The sequence below is a fragment of the Melospiza georgiana genome, chromosome 18 (genome assembly GCF_028018845.1).
Source record: "Melospiza georgiana isolate bMelGeo1 chromosome 18, bMelGeo1.pri, whole genome shotgun sequence".
Classification (NCBI taxonomy): Eukaryota; Metazoa; Chordata; class Aves; order Passeriformes; family Passerellidae; genus Melospiza; species Melospiza georgiana.
In genome coordinates this window covers 3,882,307-3,900,969 of record NC_080447.1, presented here as the reverse complement: position 1 = coordinate 3,900,969, position 18,663 = coordinate 3,882,307, and the positions used below count along the sequence as shown (strand labels likewise).

Genomic DNA, 18,663 nt, shown 5'->3' with positions numbered 1-18,663 from the left:
ATCAAGCTGTAATGACCAGGAGCCCACTGTTCCTGTCTGTCCGGTGGATTTGGGAGCTGCAGCCGGCAGATGGCACTGACTCCTCTCGCTGCTCCACGGAAACATTCCTGCCTGCTCCATTCCCCTGCCAGGACCTGCCCAGCACCGATCCCGAAAAACATATTTGGAGGTTGAGTGAGGCCCTGGCTGCCTTCTGGAACTGTTTGTGCTGGGATAAAATTCCCTTGTGTGTGCACTCAGAGATTCCCGGGTACACCAGCAGCTTGGAGCTTCCCAAAGCTTGCGGGGTGAGGCTGATCCTTGCGATCTTCCCTGGCCTCCATGTGGAGGCTGTGATCAGGCAGACACATCAGAGCTGTTTATTTCTGGCTGGGCTGGAGCATCCTGGGGCAGGGAAGGTGCCCTGGGATGATCTGGTCAGAGTGACCCCGAGATGAGCTAGAAAGTCTCTTTTCCCAGCCTGGTGGTTGAAGGAGTCAGGGCTCTTCATTTCTCGTTCTCAAGGTTGTTTATTGTTCCTCATCTATAAAATTTTTTCTCCTGTCCAGCCAAGGTCCACTCAGCAGGTCAGGCAAAGGCACTCTGCCCGCCCTTGGGGTGGTGTTATCTTTTTATACTAAAAACTCCATCATTTACATGAACTTCCCAATACCTATCACCTGTGTTAGACAGTGAGCTTCTACTCTAAACCAATCTGTAAGTGCCACCATCACAGCAGAAGATGGAGGCCAAGAAGAAGAAGGAGAAAGGCTGGACAAGCCCAGATCCCTCCTTCTTGCCCCCTGAACCCCTGTTCTAAAAACCCTAAAAAACATATTTTTCACCCTGTGATAAATTCACTATCATTCTACTTAAACTTTCATGGCTTGTAATTCTTCATATAAAGGTTGGTAATTGTTTGTTTGTTTTTGGTTTTTTTTTTCCAAGGGCTAAATCAAAGGCACAGAGGTCTTGGGCTCTGTGCCAAGGTCTCTGAGCCCTCCAGGGCAGCCAGAGGGATTTCCTGTGCTCTGATACCAGAACAAGCACAGAGGGGACGTCACCGAGTGCTGCATCCTCCAACAGGTGTGGCTGTGCCCCACCATGCTGCCCTTACTGGTGTTACTGGTCCAGCTCTCCTTTTGGGATCCCTGTCCTGGAATTCCTGTGATCCCTCTTTTCCTGTCATCCTTTGGAGCAGCTCATGGAGCCCACGCAGCCTCAGCACCATCCTGGCACTGGTTTGTACTGGGAGCACTGGGAGGGGGAGGCTGTGGCCATCTGGGATGGGGAAAGGGCTGATCCATGAACTGGATGGAGCTGGGGGATTTGGGTTCCCTGTGGGAGTGATCTGGGTGTTGGGGACACCCAGGAATCCTTGGGATGAGCTCTGGATCCTCCACCTACAGCACTGATTCCCACCCAGCACAGATCCCTTTTTTTCCCCATTTTTTATCAATTTCTTTCCCTCTTTCCATCCTGGAGCAGCTCTGGGCTCCGTTTGGCGGCAGGATCCCACATTTTCCTTGGCAAGGGATGGAAATTTTCCCAGAGGAAGGGGAATGCACTGCTGCCATAAATGCCAGGAGCCATGCCAGGAGCTCTCCCATGGCAAACCCACTGCCAGGGCTCCTGAAGGAGGAGCTGTGCTTTGGATGTGCCAACCTCTAATGAAGGAAGAGCCTCCAGGCTTCCATTAATTAACAAATTAGCTCATCAAGAGGCTCCCTAATTTGTCGACTATAAAACTGCCCTATTAATTAAACAAGAGGACAGATTTTAATTTGCCAGAGCACACGTTTAATTGATAAATGACTCATTTAAATCCTTCATGGTGGAATTTTCCAGGAGCAACGATGGGAGAGGAGCAGGTGGGGTCCTCAAGAGCAAGGAGGGATTTGGGATCTCCAATATCCCATCACCTCTCTCCTAATTGACCCATCCACTAATTGGCTCTGCTTACATCCAGCCTCTCATTCCTCTTCCCCTAAATCCCATTAGCTCCCTGTTTTCCACAGGGGAATTGTTTTGCAGGAGCTGGGGATTCGCTGGGTTGGGAAAATGCCAGCGTGAGGGATACCCCAATTCCAGCTGGGATATCCAGGGAAATGCTTAAAGTTTTAATTAGTTTTTAGCTTTAATTCCCTTGGGGATTGTGGCTCCTTGAAGGCAGCTTCTGCTGGTGTTGGGAGTGGTTGGAATTCCGTGGCCAGAATTAATTCCTGCGCTTGAAGGCCAGGGATAAATCAGAGGTCCCCTGACATTCCAATGATTTCCACACTGAATTCATTCCTTGGGCATCCTCTCCCCAGCCAGATGTGCCAGGGAAGCCACGTCCAGCCAGGTTATCCCAAATTCCCCTTTCCCAATCTGTTTTTTCCCCAAAATTCTCAAGGGAGGGTGGGTGAATTATGTGAAGTCCTGCCCGAATTTTCAAATTTTCAATTTATCCCGGTTGATTTATAAGGTATTCCCAAGGTGTGAATCCTTCTGGATGTGAGCTCCGTTCTCCATCAGCCAGGAACAGAGCTGGGGACTTTCTGCACCCACTCCAGGCCATGGGTGACAGGGATTCCCTCTGTTTAGGGAATAAAAATCAGGAATTCATTGGAGTTGGTGGATCTGGCTTCCATCAACAGCACCCTCTGGATAGATCCCTACATTTGTGGATCTATTTAAATAATTCTGAGATAACAGCTGGATTTTGGAACTGGGAAAAGGTTGTATCCAGCACGGGGCTGAGCTCTGGATATTGGGATCAGTGATCCAGATCCCTCCAAGGGAGATGCTGTGGGGAACCCCAATGAGGGCACAGGTGCCCCCACATCTCCCTGGCACCACTGAGCGCTGCTCCCTCATTTCAGAAATAATCCCAGCCTGGCAAAGGCTCAGGAATAAATCATATTTTGCTGTTATTTTTACAAATTCCAGGGCAATTGGAGCCCAGGGAACCTGCACCGAGGCCACCCCCAGCCAAAAACACCCCGAAAAAGGCATGGATTGCTCAGAGCTGGCAGGAATGCTGGAATTTCCCACAAGGAGCCCAGAGCTGGGCAGCCCCTGTGCCCATCCCAGGGATGGGGAGCAGGATGGGGCCATTGGCAAAGCCAACTTCAAAATTAATTGTCCCTGCAAAGCTCTGCTCCATGGAATGGTGAGTTCCCAGATGCTGATTGCAAGGAAAACTGGGTTTATTAATTAAAAAAAAAATCATGAATAAGGCAGGTTTCTTTATGGATGTTTGGGAATTTGAAAGAATCTATTGCTATTAAGTCATTGTTATCAGACAAATCCAGCTGGTGCCTGAAAGGATTGGGAGTTTCCTGAGGGGTTTTATCAGCCAGATCCCACTGATTTTTTTAAATTTTTTTTTTTTTTTTTTGCTAGGAAATTTCAGGAATACTCTCTTCTGTCCCTGTTTGGTGTCTCAGCACACCAGCAGCAGGAAAAGCACATCCAGAGGATTTTAGGATGATGCTTAAGGAGTTCAGGGTGAAAGATGAGCTTGAATTCAGCTCCAGCAGTTCTCAGCACAAGGAATTGAAACCTGGAGCCCTGTAGGCATTTTAACGGAATTTCTTATTTTTTTAATGGAATTTCTTAATTTTTTAATGGAATTTCTCATTTTTAATGGAATTTCTCATTTTTTAATGGAATTTCTTGTTCCAAGGCCAGGCTGGACGGGGCTTGGAGCAACCTGGCCTGTGGAAGGTGTCCCTGTGCACGGCAGGTAATGGAATGGGATGAGTTTAAGGTTTTTCCAAACCAAACCACTTTGGGATTTGGTGCCACCTCTGCTCACAAACCCCCGGGCAGGTGACATCCTGTCTGTCACCTGCTGAGGGGCTCCAAGGCAGTGATAAAATGCCCATGCCTGGCAATTCCTCATCCCTGCTCCAGGAGCTGTCAGCGGCCTTTGATTTGGAATTGGAAATCGTGGATAAATCTCCTGATGTGGCACTTCCATCACTCCTGGGGAGCAGGTGGGGGAATCCGTGGAAGAGCTGTGCCCTGGGGATGTTCCCATCAATCCTCCTCTGTCAAGGGTGGGGTTTGGGAGCCCAGAACTGGGAATTCTCCCCTGGCCTGTGGGCGTGCATGGCTCAGATCCAGCTCCTGGCACAGCTCTGAGAGAAGTGGAAAAATGGGGGAAATCGTGCAAGATTGGAGGCAAAGACAGGCTCTGTGAAGGTGTTTGGGGGCTCAGCCAGGTGGAGATCCCTGACCTGCCCATCCCAGGGCTGGAATGCAGCAGGATAAGGTGCCAGCCTTAGGAGCGCACATCCAGCTCCTGGCACAGCTCTGAGAGAAGTGGAAAAATGGGGGAAATTGTGCAAGATTGGAGGCAAAGAGAGGCTCTGTGAAGGTGTTTGGGGGCTCAGCCAGGTGGAGATCCCTGACCTGCCCACCCCAGGGCTGGAATACAGCGGGATAAGGTGCCAGCCTTAGGGCACAGTGGGTTTGGCCACCCTGTGCCAGCCCCGCTGTGTTCCTGGGGCTATTTATAAACTCGAGTTGCACAAGGTCGGCGCTGGGATTTTGGTTTTTTGCTTTTTTTTTTTTTTTTTTTTTTTTTTTTTTTTCCGTGGTTGTATCAAATCAGCGAAAAAAAGGGAACGGGAGCCGTCTCCCGAACATCCTGTCTGTGGCTTCTTTATTTGTGCAGGGAGTTTGAGCCCGGATCGGGAGGCGGTGGCGGGATCCGGAGCTCGGCACCGCAGCGGGTGCGGAGCCAGGGATGAGCTCCCGGGGGAAAGGCAGGGCACAGTCATCCCCGGGCACAAAAACCCGGGATTTGGAGCTGGGATATGCAGTGGGAGCCTCCCGTCTTGTCCTCGTGGCTGAGCTCAACTCCTTTTCCAGCCATTCCCATTATCCCCACGGCTCTGCCCGGGGCGAGGGAAAGCGCTGCTGGATGCCTGAGAAAGCTCCCCCGGAGAGGGAAAACTTCCAAAACTTCCTCCGATTTCTTCCCCATTCACCGCCGCAGCTGTTTCGGGATGAGTCAGGCGCGTTCCCAGCGCCTGCCTGTGTGGGAGGGAAGAAGGGCGAGAACCGGAGGGGTCGGGTCGGACCTGCCGGGCTCCGGCCGCGCATCCCGGCCCCATCCGCGCATCCCATCCGCGCATCCCATCCGCGCATCCCGGCCCGATCCGCGCATCCCGACCCCATCCGCGCATCCCATCCGCGCATCCCGTCCGCGCATCCCGGCCCCATCCGCGCATCCCATCCGCGCATTCCATCCGCGCATCCCGGCCCGATCCGCGCATTCCATCTCTATCCGCGCATCCCGGCCCCATCCGCGCATCCCATCCGCGCATCCCATCCGCGCATCCCATCCGCGCATCCCATCCGCGCATCCCGGCCCCATCCGCGCATTCCATCCGCGCATTCCATCCGCGCATCCCATCCGCGCATCCCGACCCCATCCGCGCATCCCATCCGCGCATCCCGGCCCCATCAGCGCATCCCACCCGCGCATTCCATCCGCGCATCCCGGCCCGATCCGCGCATTCCATCTCTATCCGCGCATTCCATCCGCGCATCCCGACCCGATCCGCGCATCCCATCCGCGCATCCCGGCCCCACCCGCGCATCTCATGCGCGCAATCCTGGCCCGATCCTCGCATTCCCGCTCGATCCGCGCATCCCGACCCCATCCGCATCTCATCCGCGCATCCCGACCCCATCCGCATCTCATCCGCGCAACCCATCCGCGAATCCCATCCCCGCATCCCGACCCCATCCCCACATCCCAGCTCGATCCCCTCATCCCATCCGCGCATCCCGGCTCCATCCGCGCATCCCATCCCCATCCCGGCTCGGCAGGGAGCAGCTCCAGGGCGTTTAATCAGCCCAAATCAATTTAGGGCTTTAATTGCTTTGCTCGGTGTGGGTGGCACTCGGCGCTTGCCAAGGACACGGAAACTGCCAAAGGCTGCGGCGCCTGCAATTGCCGCTCCCCGCGGCTGCTCCTGCCCGGATCCCGCTCCATCCCCAGCCCTGGGAACGGGGATTTGTCCTTGCTGAGCAGGCCCGGAGGGAAACCCCAACCCGCAAAGGCTCGGGATGGGAAATCACATCCCAAGTCAGCGTGTTTTCCTCTCATCTGGCCAAACACAGGGGTGAGACCGGGATCCTGCGTCCTGCCTGGGTGTGGGGAAGTGGTAGGTGCCTGGGGAAGGAGGCACTGCCCAGGGATGGGCTGGCTCTGTGGGGCTCAGCCTTGCTGGGAACGCCGGGATTGTGCCAGATCTTGGCTCTGGACCTCTTGGATCTGCTGGAATTTTGGTCGTTGCTCCATGGTCTGAGCTCAGGCCTTGGCAAGGCCACGCGCAGGAGCATCCATGGCTGATCATTCCCAGCCCCAGCAGGTCCTGGGGAGGTTTTGGGAAGCCCAAAGATCCCCCCCAGGTCCCAGCTGGTGCCACCTGGAGCTGCCTGGGCTGAGCATCTCTTGGTGGCACTGCTGCGCTCCGGACACACAAAAGGAAATCCCATCAGTTTGTGGTTGTTTCTGTCCCTTGCTGGCTGGATTCAGGATGTTTTTTGCTCTGTCTTTACAGCTGGGGGTAATTAATTAGCCTTAATTAGCATCCTGTGGTAGACAAACTTCCTTTCTGCTGGGGAATGGCTGGTGACAAAGTCAGGGCAGTGCTGGGGTGTCCCAGTGGGGCAAATCCTGCTCCTTTTCCAGGCTGGAGGAGGATGGGGGGGGGTATCCCTGCCAAATTTTCTTGTGTTTCCTTGTGCTGCCTTTGCTCCCAACACCTGCACTGACTCTTATCCCACTGGGAAGGATGCTGGGACTGGGATGGATGCTGGGAGTGGGATTGGGATGGATGCTGGGATTGGGATGGATGCTGGGGTTGGGATTGGGATGGATGTTGGGGTTGGGATTGGGATGGATGCTGGGAGTGGGATGGATGCTGGGATTGGGATGGATGTTGGGGTTTGGATTGGGATGGATGTTGGGGTTGGAATTGGGATGGATGCTGGGACTGGGGCTGGGATGGATGCTGGGATTGGGATGCCTGCTGAGGTTTGGGATCTGCGTGGGGAGGGAAGGAATTTTCCCCGTGCCACATCAAGCCCGGGGTTATCCAAACCTCCTGCTCTGTGTGGGTGGGGGCTGCGCTGCTCAGTGCTCCCAAAAACCTCTTATTTATCCCCCTGAACGCCATCCCTGCATCCAGCCTTCCCCATTCCTCCCACCCAGGAGACCCTGGAGCCTCTCCCAGCCCTCAAAGAACTTTTCTGGCAGGTGTCAAAGGGGCTGGGGGGTGACGGATCTGCCACCACAGATCCTCTGCGGGCTGGCGGGGGGCTGCCTGGGAGCAGCTGCAGCATCCTGGTGCTAATGAAATCCATCGGGGGAAAAAGCAGCCCCTGAGCAGCAGGAGCGGCGTTTGGGAGCCAGATTTTGCCTGAAGGGGAAGTGACTCAACGTCTTGGAAGGAGTTGGGGGCGGTGAGGGGAGCAGAGGACAGCGGCTGACCCAGGGTGGGGACAGCACAGCCAGGGTGGGGGGCTGGCAGCCACCTGCCCGCCGTGGTGCCCCCGGCTGGAGCAGCATCCCCACGGGATGGCGATGAACGCAGCTCCGGGCTCCGTTATCCCTCGGTGGGACGGCCCGGGGGGCGGCACAGGAAAGGAGGCCCCTGGGGAAGCAGCTTTGTTGCTTCCTCACGCTGGGTTGTGATCCAGGCCAGCGTTCCCAGCTCCCGGCGTCACACCCTCTCTCTCCCAGCTGTTGCCTCGCCGAGCATCGCGGGCGCTGCCAAGAAAACCTTTGGTGGTGGATGCAGCTCCCGCCCCGCTGCCTTAAAAGCGGCGGGGAGCGGCACCGGGCCTGTGTCTGTCCCGGCACGCCGGGATCCGCCTGGGAATGGGATCCCGCTGGCACCCAGGGCACCCCCAGCTCGTCCTGCCCAGCCTGGAGCAGCGGGACAGCGTTGGCACCGCACGAGGTACCGGGAGATGTCACTTGGTGGGGACACTGGGCAGCACAAGGGACGGGATGGGGTGGCAGAGTGACGGGGCACATCCAGCCCGTGCCAGGTCGGTGTTTCTCATGGTTTTTATAATTTTTTGCTGCGTTTCCCACTGTCCTGAGGCAGCTCCTCTGCACCTGAGCACCCACCACAGGTGCCACAAGTGTGGAATATCCCGGAGCTGCCACCCCATCCTGGCTGTCCTGGGAGAGAGGGACACGGGGCAGCCGGTCACGAGTCCCCAGCCCGGTTCCACACGGGGATTGGCACATCCCTGCCCGGTTCACACTTCTGGGGCTTCTCCTTTCCCCGGAGCAGCCCCACGAACCGGCACATCAGCATTTTTTCAGCCCTGATTCAGCTCGGGGATGTTGCGACACGGAGTTGTGCAAAGCTGGCAGTGCCTCCGATTCCTCTTTCGGGGCTCTCACGGGAGCTGCCCCGCGTGGGACGGGGTCAATGTCCCCACCTCGGGCTCCCACCTGCTGCCACTCCCTGCTGGCATCACCCCCGGTCCCCTGCTCACACGGGGCTGGTGCTTTCCCAGCTTTGAGCTGGGATTTGTCCCCTGGAAAACTCGTTGTGGATCTTGGTGACACAGAGCAGGTGGGGGCTCTGGTGGAAGAGCCAGCACGGTGCAGCTTTTGCTCCAGGTGTTTTGTATCTCCCTCTGGATGAGCTGTCCTGGCTCAGGGCAGGGATTTGTGTCCAGGGATTTGTGTCCATCCAGGCTCAGCTTGCTCGGGATCACTGGCAATTTCCAGCTCCTGAGGTCAGGATGGTTGGGGACAGCCCTTGGCTGTCTCTTTAGGGTACAAACCAGGCCAGGCTTGCTGATTTCCTCACTGGGAATGCACTGTGGGATGGGCAGGACCTGATGAGCAGCTTCTCCTCTTCCCTGCACCCCAGGAAAGGCTTTGGGTTCCCCCTCTCCTGTGTGAGTGAGGCCAGGAGCATCCCAGGAGCAGGGCGTGGATTTGGGGAGCTGGATGAGGGGCAGCCATGGTGGAGGAGCCCAAGGGGACCCTCTGGGGATACCCAAACCCTTCCCAAAGGCTCCCAGGAGATTCCAAGCCCCTGTGGGCAGGCGTGGTGGACGGGACATGTCACTGCTGCCACATCCCCTTCTGTGTCCAGCCAAACCCTGCAAACCCAACATCCTCCCCCAGAGCTTCCCCCTTCCCCTGCAGCTCTGCTGAGGCCAGCAGCTGCTTCATCCCACGGGCTGAGTTTGTTTTCCTCATCCTCCCATCCCATGTGCTTCTCCTGGGGATGAGAAATCTCGGCAATATCCGTGTCAGCTCCAGCTGGATGCCAAAGCCACCAGCCCGGGGTGGTTCCCATGCCAGCCCCCAGCGGGGCTGTAGGAGAAGCAGAGATGTCTGATCCAGCCTCTAAATGCTGAAAATTCCCTTGGGATTTATCCAGCTCAGGTAAACACCTCTGGGTTTATATATATTTGTTAATTTGTGTTTTTTAATAGGGATTTGGGAGCAAGGGTTTGCAGCCAGCTGAGGTTTTTTGCTGCCCTGTTGTTACACAGTGGGTTTGGGATCTCTGGGATCCCACTGCCCTTCACTCCAGACCCCCTAATTTTCCCTAAAATCCCAACCTCTTTTGGAAGCTGGGCTTTGCAGCCTGCAGGGTGGGAAAGCAGCACGGAGGAGAGAGGAGCTGGCAGTGGGTTTGGGGGGGTTGGTGCCCTGACAGAGTGGCAGTGTCCCCTGCCTGGGCACAGGGAGAACAGGGTGGCTTTTCTTTGAACGCTGATCAGCATTCAGCTGGGGACACAGAGCACAGCTGGGAGGATGCTCCCATGGATCCAGGGTGACTTCCTCACTCAGGGGGGGCTGAGCCTGCTGTCCCCAGCCATGCCACATCCCCTCAGGGGTCACGTCCCTCCTGCAAGAAAAAAAAATTTCTGTTTTCTTGGGTTTCTTTCCCTTTGTATTCCCCAAATCCAGAGCGATGTCCCCAAGGTTTTGTCCCCTGCCATGGTCGGGGACAGCATCACTGCACTGCTGGGATGTATCAGGGAGGATGCTCTGGAAAAGGGAGGTTTTATTGTCTTTGTATTGCCTGAGAAGTGCCAGGAGAAAACCTTGGATTATTAGAGGAGAGCAGAGGAGATGAAAGAACTTTCATTATCTTTGAAGCCAAGTCACTTTAGGCAGCTCAGAAGTACAAACTGCCCTTTTTCAAGGGAATCTTTGCCTGTTGTAGGTGCAAACGCCCCAAATTTTCCCCTTTAATCCTCAAACCTTCCCAAGAACAGAAGGGATGGAGCAAAAGGCCAGGACTTTACAAACAGGGTGGCTCTTTCAACACTTGGTGCCAGGGAAGGCTGGGTTCCTCTGCCAGACTTTCACCCTGGGAGGGGCTTTCCTGACCCAAATTTTGAGGTTAAACCCCTTTTTCTGGCAGGATTGGGGCGCTTATCCCATGGGGGTGACCCCACACTGTGGCCAGGAGGATCTGTGGGATCCATCCCATCCTGTGCTGCTCAGCCTGGCTGCCTGTGCCCAGATAAACACTGACTCATGTTTTTCTGTCCCACCCTGGGCACAGCAGCTTTTTTAAGGCTGCCTTTTCCAGCCATTCCCTTTTCCCTGCGCCGGTCACACGGGCGTGGTGCAGCCTCAGGGATGCAGGGACAGCCTGGGGATGCCCGAGGCTGCTGCACAGGGGGGTCCTGGATCCAGGATGGAGAGCTGGGATGTGTCTGAGCGGATGCAGGTAGGGGTTACGCTTCCCACTGCCCTCTGTGCCTCAGTTTCCCCCTTAGCTGTGCCTCCTCCATTTGCTCTGAGAGTCTCCAGGTGCTGGGGGAGGTTTGGGAGAATTTCCAGCCTGGATCCTCAGCCTGCTGCTGCTGCTCCCGTGGCATCCCACGTCCCTGTGCCCTTCCCAGCCTGCTGGAGCGGGACAGACGGGTCAGGGGTGGTGGCAGGGCTGGAATCAGCCAGGAGCAGCTTTTGGGCAGGCTGGAGCTCAGGGTTTGGAGTTGCAAACTCCCTTTTGATGGGCTGGTGGTGGATTAACACCCAGGAATGGGGGCTTCATGCCGGGTATATCCCGGTGGGGAGGGGGATGCTGGGCAGCCTCATCCCTGGGGCATCTGTTGCCAATTTTGGCAGCAATCACCTGCTAAAATAAAGGGGAATTGGAGCTGGGTACCCAGAGCTGCTTTGCCATTTGGTGCCTTCTCCCTAAGACTCCTGAGAGCTGGATCCCCGCAGGGATGTCCCTCCTGTGTAACCCTGGGCTGGAAACACGTGGGGATTGATGGGGTGGCCTCGGGTGCCAGCTTGGAATGGGGTTTCCATCCACTTTTCCTGGGCCGTGGGATGCCATGGAATTCTCAGGGATGCTGGGATCCAGCCAGAGCTGTGAACCCCCATGGAATTGGGACCAGCACCTGCCACATGTCCCCAGGGACATCCCAGCCCTCCAGGGATGATATCCCTGCCCCTCAGTGACATCCCTGTCCCTCAGGGACACCCAGAACTGTCTCAGGGCTCGGTGGGGGCCGGTGCCAGCAGCTCCAGGGGGTTGTGGAGATCCCGTTTTGCCCCCAGCCCTTCCCACAGCCGAGCTCCGAGCATCTGCCGGCAACTCCCCTGTGCCGGGGCTGTGCCGGGGCTGCCCGCGCCTCCCACGCCCGCAGGAAGTGGGTTTGGGGTTTGGGGTGCGCTGGGAGCTCGGAAACCTCAGTGGCAAGAGGAGAGGGAAGCGCTCCAAGGAAGGAAAGGCAAAGGCGGAGCAGCTGCCGGGGAGGAGGCGGCGGCAGGGCGGGCACGGACCCGGCTGATCCCGGCGGATTTGTTCGTCCTGTTCCGGGGATAAGAATTTTCTAGAGGGGACAAACACCCACCCAAGGGCTCCTCCAGTTCCCCCAGAGCTGCAGAGCCTGGCAGGTCCCAGCCCGGATTCATTTCATGATATCCATCAGAGCGTGATGCGCTTTGACAGCTCAGGCAGGACCTGATGTACTCAAAAAGCTGCTCCGCTGGTTTGATTGGATTTAATTTGATTTGATTTGATTCGATTAGGTTCTATCAGCTCTCCTCAACCTGCCCCGCTAAAAGCCGGGCCCGGCGGGCAGCAGGCGGTGCTGGCAGCCTGCCCATCCCCATAAACCCTGGAGCGGGGATGCGGCACCGCCCTGCCCGCCGGGATGCGCTGCCCGAGCATCCCCTGCCCTCCGCGCCTCCCATCCCGCCGCCTTTCCCCGCTCGCATCCGTCCCCCGCCCGCCTGCCTTGGCCGGGGCAGAGATTTATTTTTTTTTTTCGCCCAGAAAAAGCTGGATTTGAACATTTTCTGCTGTTCTCTCGGTTTCCTGTTGCTTTCCCAAGAACAACATCCCTGACCTCATCCTCCCCCGGTATGCGCCGGGATGCTGCCGGTGCTCGAGCCGCCCCGTCGGGAATCCCACCCGGCCTTCCTTGGGTACCAAGGCAAACACAGCTGCGGGGATGACGGAGAAAAGGCTATTTTGGGTAAACCCTCTGCTCCTTTTTGTTGAGGTAGGAGGACAAGGATGAATAGATTGAAGGGAGAGCAGTGGTTTTGGCTTGAGCAGTGAATTTTCAGCCCGGAGAGGAGCGATGAAACACTCTTAGTGTTCTGCGGCTTTTTTTTTTTTTTTTTTTTATTTCCTCCCAGACTTCTGAGGTTTTTTTGCTGTGAGAAATGAGGAGGTTTCAGGCAGCTGCCCCTGATATTCTCCATTTTTGGGAGGGTTTTGGAGAGGCAGGTGGGAGTTTGCTGGGTGATTTTTCCAGCAGGTCTGGGCTCCTGGTGCCCATCTGGAATGTTCATGGTGGGATTGTCCTGCTGCTGCTGTGGAGTTTGGGATTGCTCCTCACGAGCCCTGGAAACAAACCCATCCTCTGCCAAATCCCACGGGGAAGCAGAGTCCTGGTGTTCCCATTGCTCTCTGCCATCCCCCTCCCAGCTGGGAGCAGAGACCAATCCCTGCCCAGCCTGCCAGGGCAAAATTAACGGAGAATTCAGGTAAATAATCCAATAAAATCAGCTTTGGAATGAGCTGAAAATCATCAGGGCCAGCAATTAAAACTAAAGGGAGGATTTTACATTAAAAACGTGGGAGTGGACACAGTGGGAAGAGGAGTGGGAATTTCCTCTGCCCCTCTGGAGCAGGGGCTGAATGTGGGGTAACAGTGAGGGGTGGGAGTGTCTCACTTGCCCCGTGGATGACACCACAGTGGAAAAGGTGAAAAGGGGGCTGTGGGGCATGTCCAGGGAGCTTTGGGGTTATTTAGATGATGGGAGATGGGGATGGGATTGGGATATGATGCAATGGGGTGTGGTGCAATGGGAGGCAATGAAGCGGGATGGGATATGAGGCAATGGGGTGGGGTGGGATGGACGTGGGGTTCTGGTCTCCCCCACCTTTCTGGAGCTCAGCCTCTGGGAAGGGGATGGCCTGAAATCCCTGTTCCATAAAGCAGCCCTCATCAATCACCATTAACATCTCTGGGAGAGTCAGTTCTGCTGATTCTGTTCCTTCCACCGGATCATCGACTTCAATTCATCTCTGTGGCCATCGAGCTTTTCCTGGGACGAGGCCTCTCCCCAGCTCCAGCCCATTCCCAGACTTTGCACTCAAATCCCATTTATTCTGGCTGCTTATCGTGCCCAGGAGCTGGGCCAGGGGGAGGTGACAGGGTGGGATTTCACCCCTGGCTGGGGACTCCGCAGCAGCAATGGCAGGAAGGAACAGCAGGAAAAGCCCAGGGAGGAACAATAGACTCCAGCACAAACACCATGGGAATTTCAAAGCAAGGCTGGTGGGAGGGTGAGGCTCGGGGACCTTTGGGGTGAAATTCCTCGGGAACAGGGAGGGTCCTTGGGCGTCCCCATGTCCCTCCTGCGAGGACACATCCGGGTGGGATGCTCTGGGCTTCTTGTCAGCCTTTGGGTGTTTTGGTTTAAACCCCCCTGACCCAGGTAGGAGGTTTTATATCCTGTATTCTCACAGGGGAGAGGTTGAACCCCCTCAAATCCAAGCTCTGGAGCCTGGAGTCTGACAATGGCAAATGATGCTGCTGGTTTACCACAATTAACATATTTAAACATACAGGGCATCAATTGAATTGGGAAAACAACCCTGTGAGAATGCAGGATATAAGATAGACAATGTCCTCCTCATTTATACCTTGAATTAATTATTATTTAATTTATTATTTATACATTTCTATTATTTATATATTTATATATTATTTAATTATTAGTAACTCGTGGTTAACTGGTTCTTTGTGTGCACCTGAGCATCCTTGGCCAGCACAGTCCCCCGAGGGAGGCTGCACAGGGTTAATTATTGCCACACCCTGATTGGGTTTCCTCCCTTAACCCCACATCCGGGGGTGAGTGGCCTTTCTTTGATCCTGGCTTTCATCTTACAGCTCATGCCTTAGGCCGGTGTGGAGGGAGCTGCCGCTGTGCCCTGGGACACTGAAGTGCCACCTGTCCCCATCCCAACAGAGAGGAGAGAGGTGAGAGGGTGCCTGGTGTCACTGGGGTGTGTGGGGAGCTTCCCTTCGGGTTTTCAGTCCATTAAAAAAAAAAAAAAAAATAGAGGAGCCATAATATGTTGCAGATTGGAAAGTCAGAGCTGTTGATGAGCTGTTAATGAGCATTATCCCGGTTTTCCCGCTGGAAGTAGGCGGGCAATCAACGTTTTCTGCAGGATGAGGCTGCAGCCACATCCTGGTGGAGCTGAGGGGCTGAATCACGTCCTGATGTCTCACGGATGGGGGTGGGAATCAGGGAGGAGCTGCGGGAGCATCTTGTTCGGGACCAGTGGGGTTCCATGGGATCCCCCATTCCTGCATTTGCCCCTTCTCTCCCTGTCCCCAATTCCCACATGTGTCGGGGTCCACTGTCCCTCCTGCTCTGCTCACTGTGATTAACACCGAGTGTTTGCCCATCAGGGGCAGATCCCTGGCTGCAGATCCCAGCATCCCATCTCCCCAGGATCACACGGATCAGCTGCCATTCCCAGGGACGATGGCGCTTCCCAACCTGTCCGATTACCTGGACGGCCTCAACAATAACTACAGCGACTACCCCGACTACACCTACGAGGACACGGGCAGCGTGTGGGCAGACCCGGCCCATGACCCCAAGGACATCACCAGGATCCTGTCCGTCATCATCTACAGCGTGTCCTGCATGCTGGGCATCCTGGGCAACGGCCTCGTCATCGCCATCATCACCCTCAAGATGAAGAAGTCGGTGAACGCTGTCTGGTTCCTGAATCTGGCCGTGGCCGACTTCCTCTTCAACATCTTCCTGCCCATCAACATCGCCTACACGGCCATGAGCTACCACTGGATCTTCGGCACGGTCATGTGCAAGCTCAACTCCTTCCTCCTCATCCTCAACATGTACACCAGCGTCCTGCTGCTCACCACCATCAGCTTCGACCGCTACGTGTCCGTGGTGTTCCCGGTGTGGTCGCAGAACCACCGCTCCACCAACCTGGCCTACGGGGTCTGCGTGGTCATCTGGACCCTGGGCATCGTCATGAGCTGCCCCTCGCTCGTCTTCCGGGACACGGCGCAGACCCGGAGCTCTGTGATTTGTTTCAGCAATTTCTCCCTCTCCAGGAATAAATCCTACGAAGGGCTGGCTCTGGTGAGGCACCGCACGGTGAACATCACCAGGTTCCTGGCCGGCTACATCCTCCCCATCACCATCATCACCTTCTGCTACGTCGCCATCGTCCTCAACCTGCGCCGCAACCGCCTGGCCAAGTCCAAGAAGCCCTTCAAGATCATTGTCACCATCATTGTCACCTTCTTCCTCTGCTGGAGCCCCTACCACCTGCTGAACCTGCTGGAGACGGTGCCTGGCGCGGTGCCCTGGTCCGTGTTTGAGATCTTCATCCCGCTCACCACGGCTCTGGCAGCCTCCAACAGCTGCATGAACCCCGTCCTCTACGTCTTCATGGGCCAGGACTTCAAGAAGTTCAAGGTGACCCTCCTTTCCAGGCTGGTGAACGCCCTCAGCGAGGAGACAGGACACTCCAGCATCGTCCACAGGAGCTTCTCCAAGGTCTCCTCCATGACTGAGAAAGAGACAACGGTTGTGTAAACTCAGCCTGCAGGAGGGACAGGATCTCCTGGTGCTGGCGCTGTGATGGTGACCAGCCCTGGTGTGGTCAAACATTGTCCTGCACTGCCCATTTTTGACTGGTGTTGCTAGCAGGGGATGGAGACCCCTTAAGGGATGGAGAAGACACAACCACCCTTGATCTGGGATTGCAAAAATCCTCGTGCCAAACTAAACGCATTTTTGGGCTTTCCCTTCCAAACTGTGCAGTGCCTGACCCAGGAAGGGCTTTCCTGGTGTTTCCAGAGTGGGGTGCAGGATATCAGGAAGGCATCTCCTGTGCCATGGCCAAATTAGTGACACTCCTCTGTCCCATGTCTGTGTGTGGCTCCTCATGGTAAATTCCTGAGGTATTTTGGTACCAGAAGAAGGTGTTTGTGACTTTTTTTGGGAAGCGTCCTTATGAGGGGGTTGGATTATCCCACCTCAAAGAACTGGGAAGTCTCAAATGTCTTCTAAACGACCCAGACCCAGGGCCACCTTCCAGTGTGGGGATTGGGCTCATGCACAGGGTCACCAGCATGGAAAACTGGGAGAAGGAAGAGGGAAAGGTCAATTTGAAATGTGTTTTTAACCCTCCTTTTGATGGGCACATTCCACACGGTACATCCTGCAGGAAAGGTGGGTGTTTGGGACCAGGAACGGGCCCAGGAGCTGGGAATGAGCTTCTGGGGAGGACCTGCTGTCCCCTCATGTACATCTTGGGACACTCTGGGAATCTCCTGGGAGACTCTGCTGCCACACACCGATCTCTGCAGGAAAGGATGAGCCACCACTTCAATCCCATTTCACACCCAGTTAATTTGGGAGCTCCTTCTCCATTAGAGCTCCTTCACCACAGCCCTGGTGTCACCCTCATTTATGTGTCACTCCCTGGAGCTGGAATTAGGCAGCCCTCAGTAGCCCTTGGGGACATTTCAGGAGGTCCCTCGGGAGGATTTGTGCAGGTTTTGGCGGTTGAGAATCTGCTCCCAAGTGCCCACAGGGGCCGAAATATTTATTTATAGCTTTCCTTGGAAATCAGAAAATGGAAAATAAAATGGAGAACCATCTCCCAGGAAAAGGCAGGGAGCTATTTCCAGGCAACAGATCCTGAAATCCTGTGGCAGGAGTGGAATTTCAGATTTCAGGATTTCAGGTTTTTCGGTATTTCAGGATGCCAGGATTTCAGAATTTCAGGATCTCAGGATTTCAGATGGATTATCCAGCATCCTCTCTGCCCTGGCACTCCTCGCTGCTCCACCTTGATCTCATCACCTCCTCCATGTGATGGGACACTCAGCACCTGGATTGTCCCTGTGTCTCCTGGGGTTGGGATGCACCCTGGGGAGCACTGCCAAGCCCAGGGCTACTCCCAGTCCTGATCCACAGAGATTTTTCACCCCAAATCCATGCTGGATCCATACCCATGGAAGATGAGGTGCCTGAGGAGGCTGCAGGGCATCTCTGGTGGTGGGAGGAGGCTCCTCTTGCTCATTTTCCCCAGTATTTAATTAATATTGCTGGAATGTTGCCAGGATCCTATTAGGAGTGGGATGGGACAGATGGACACACAGAACTTGCAGAGGATCTGTTTAGGGAGCACTGGGAATGGGAGGTACCCAGACACAGCAGCTTCTGTGGCTTTTTGGGCTCAGGGTTTGGAGAAGGCCTGGATGTGGAACAGTGGGATGAAGCCTCAAGGACTGGATGCCATCCCACAGCCCCTCAGGCTGGTGCTGGGATGTTCATAATGGATTCAGGATTTTCCTTCCTAATTCTGGTGTCTGTTTTTCCCAAGCCCATCTGTTATTGCTCCAAACAGCTTTCAAAAAAAAAAAAAAAAAAAAAAAAAAAAAAAAAAAAAAGCAGTGCCTTGGTACTTACCCTGGGGTTAAATCATCCCTGTAATGGCTGCTTGGCAATCCCAAGTTTCCCAAATATTTGGGTGCATCTTTGTAGCTGTTTTGCTTATTTAATAAAACCTCTGTTTTCCAGACAAATAGCTTGATGTGTGGAGTGGGAAGGATCCCAGGGTTTTTCACTGAGAAATCCCTTTCCTGTGTGTATGCCTGAGCCCTGGGGTCCAGTTTGGAATTATGGAAAGAGGGATGGGGCTTGAGTGGCTGAGGTGGGGTCTGAGCCTCTTGGGTGGGCTTTGGGAGAGCTCCCATGGATGATCCAAGTGCTCCACCCCAACATCCATCCAGACCCCAGTGCTGCTGCTCTGTCCCCTCCTCTTCCTGATTCTCCTCATCCTGACAGGGTTTGGGAAGAAAAAGGAAAAATCCACTGAGTTTTTTTCCTACTGGACCCTGTTAGCTTTGAATTCAGGTCCCCAAAGAATATCAGTGATTTCTGTTCTTGTGTCACCCACTGAGACAGCAAACGGCTCACCCAGGCAGCATTAAAAAAGCACATTTTTTATATGTCTATAAAATAGAAGCAGGGGAAAAAAATAACATTCCTCAGAAAACTTCAGCCTCCTCAGCCAGGTTTTTTCTTCCCTTTTTGGCAGAGTGGCAGAGAAATGCAGCTCAGTATTGCCCCAGTTCCTCTGATATTCCCAA

The 18,663-nt window shown here is 55.0% G+C and overlaps 1 protein-coding gene across 3 annotated transcripts; it reads left to right on the top strand.

The window, feature by feature from the left end:
* Positions 1-7,855: 7,855 nt before the first annotated feature.
* On the top strand, positions 7,856-18,034 carry CMKLR1 (chemerin chemokine-like receptor 1). Of its 3 annotated transcripts, none has more exons than XM_058037021.1 (3): positions 7,856-7,949; positions 14,404-14,493; positions 14,932-18,034. In XM_058037021.1, the coding sequence occupies exon 3, from the start codon at positions 15,008-15,010 to the stop codon at positions 16,094-16,096; it is 1,089 nt and encodes a 362-aa protein (XP_057893004.1). In that variant the 5' UTR covers positions 7,856-7,949; positions 14,404-14,493; positions 14,932-15,007; the 3' UTR covers positions 16,097-18,034. The 3 variants fall into 3 exon arrangements, with proteins under 3 accessions (XP_057893004.1, XP_057893002.1, XP_057893003.1); XM_058037019.1 differs by lacking the exon at positions 7,856-7,949 and adding an exon at positions 9,187-9,406; XM_058037020.1 differs by lacking the exon at positions 7,856-7,949 and adding an exon at positions 10,640-10,709.
* Positions 18,035-18,663: the final 629 nt, after the last annotated feature.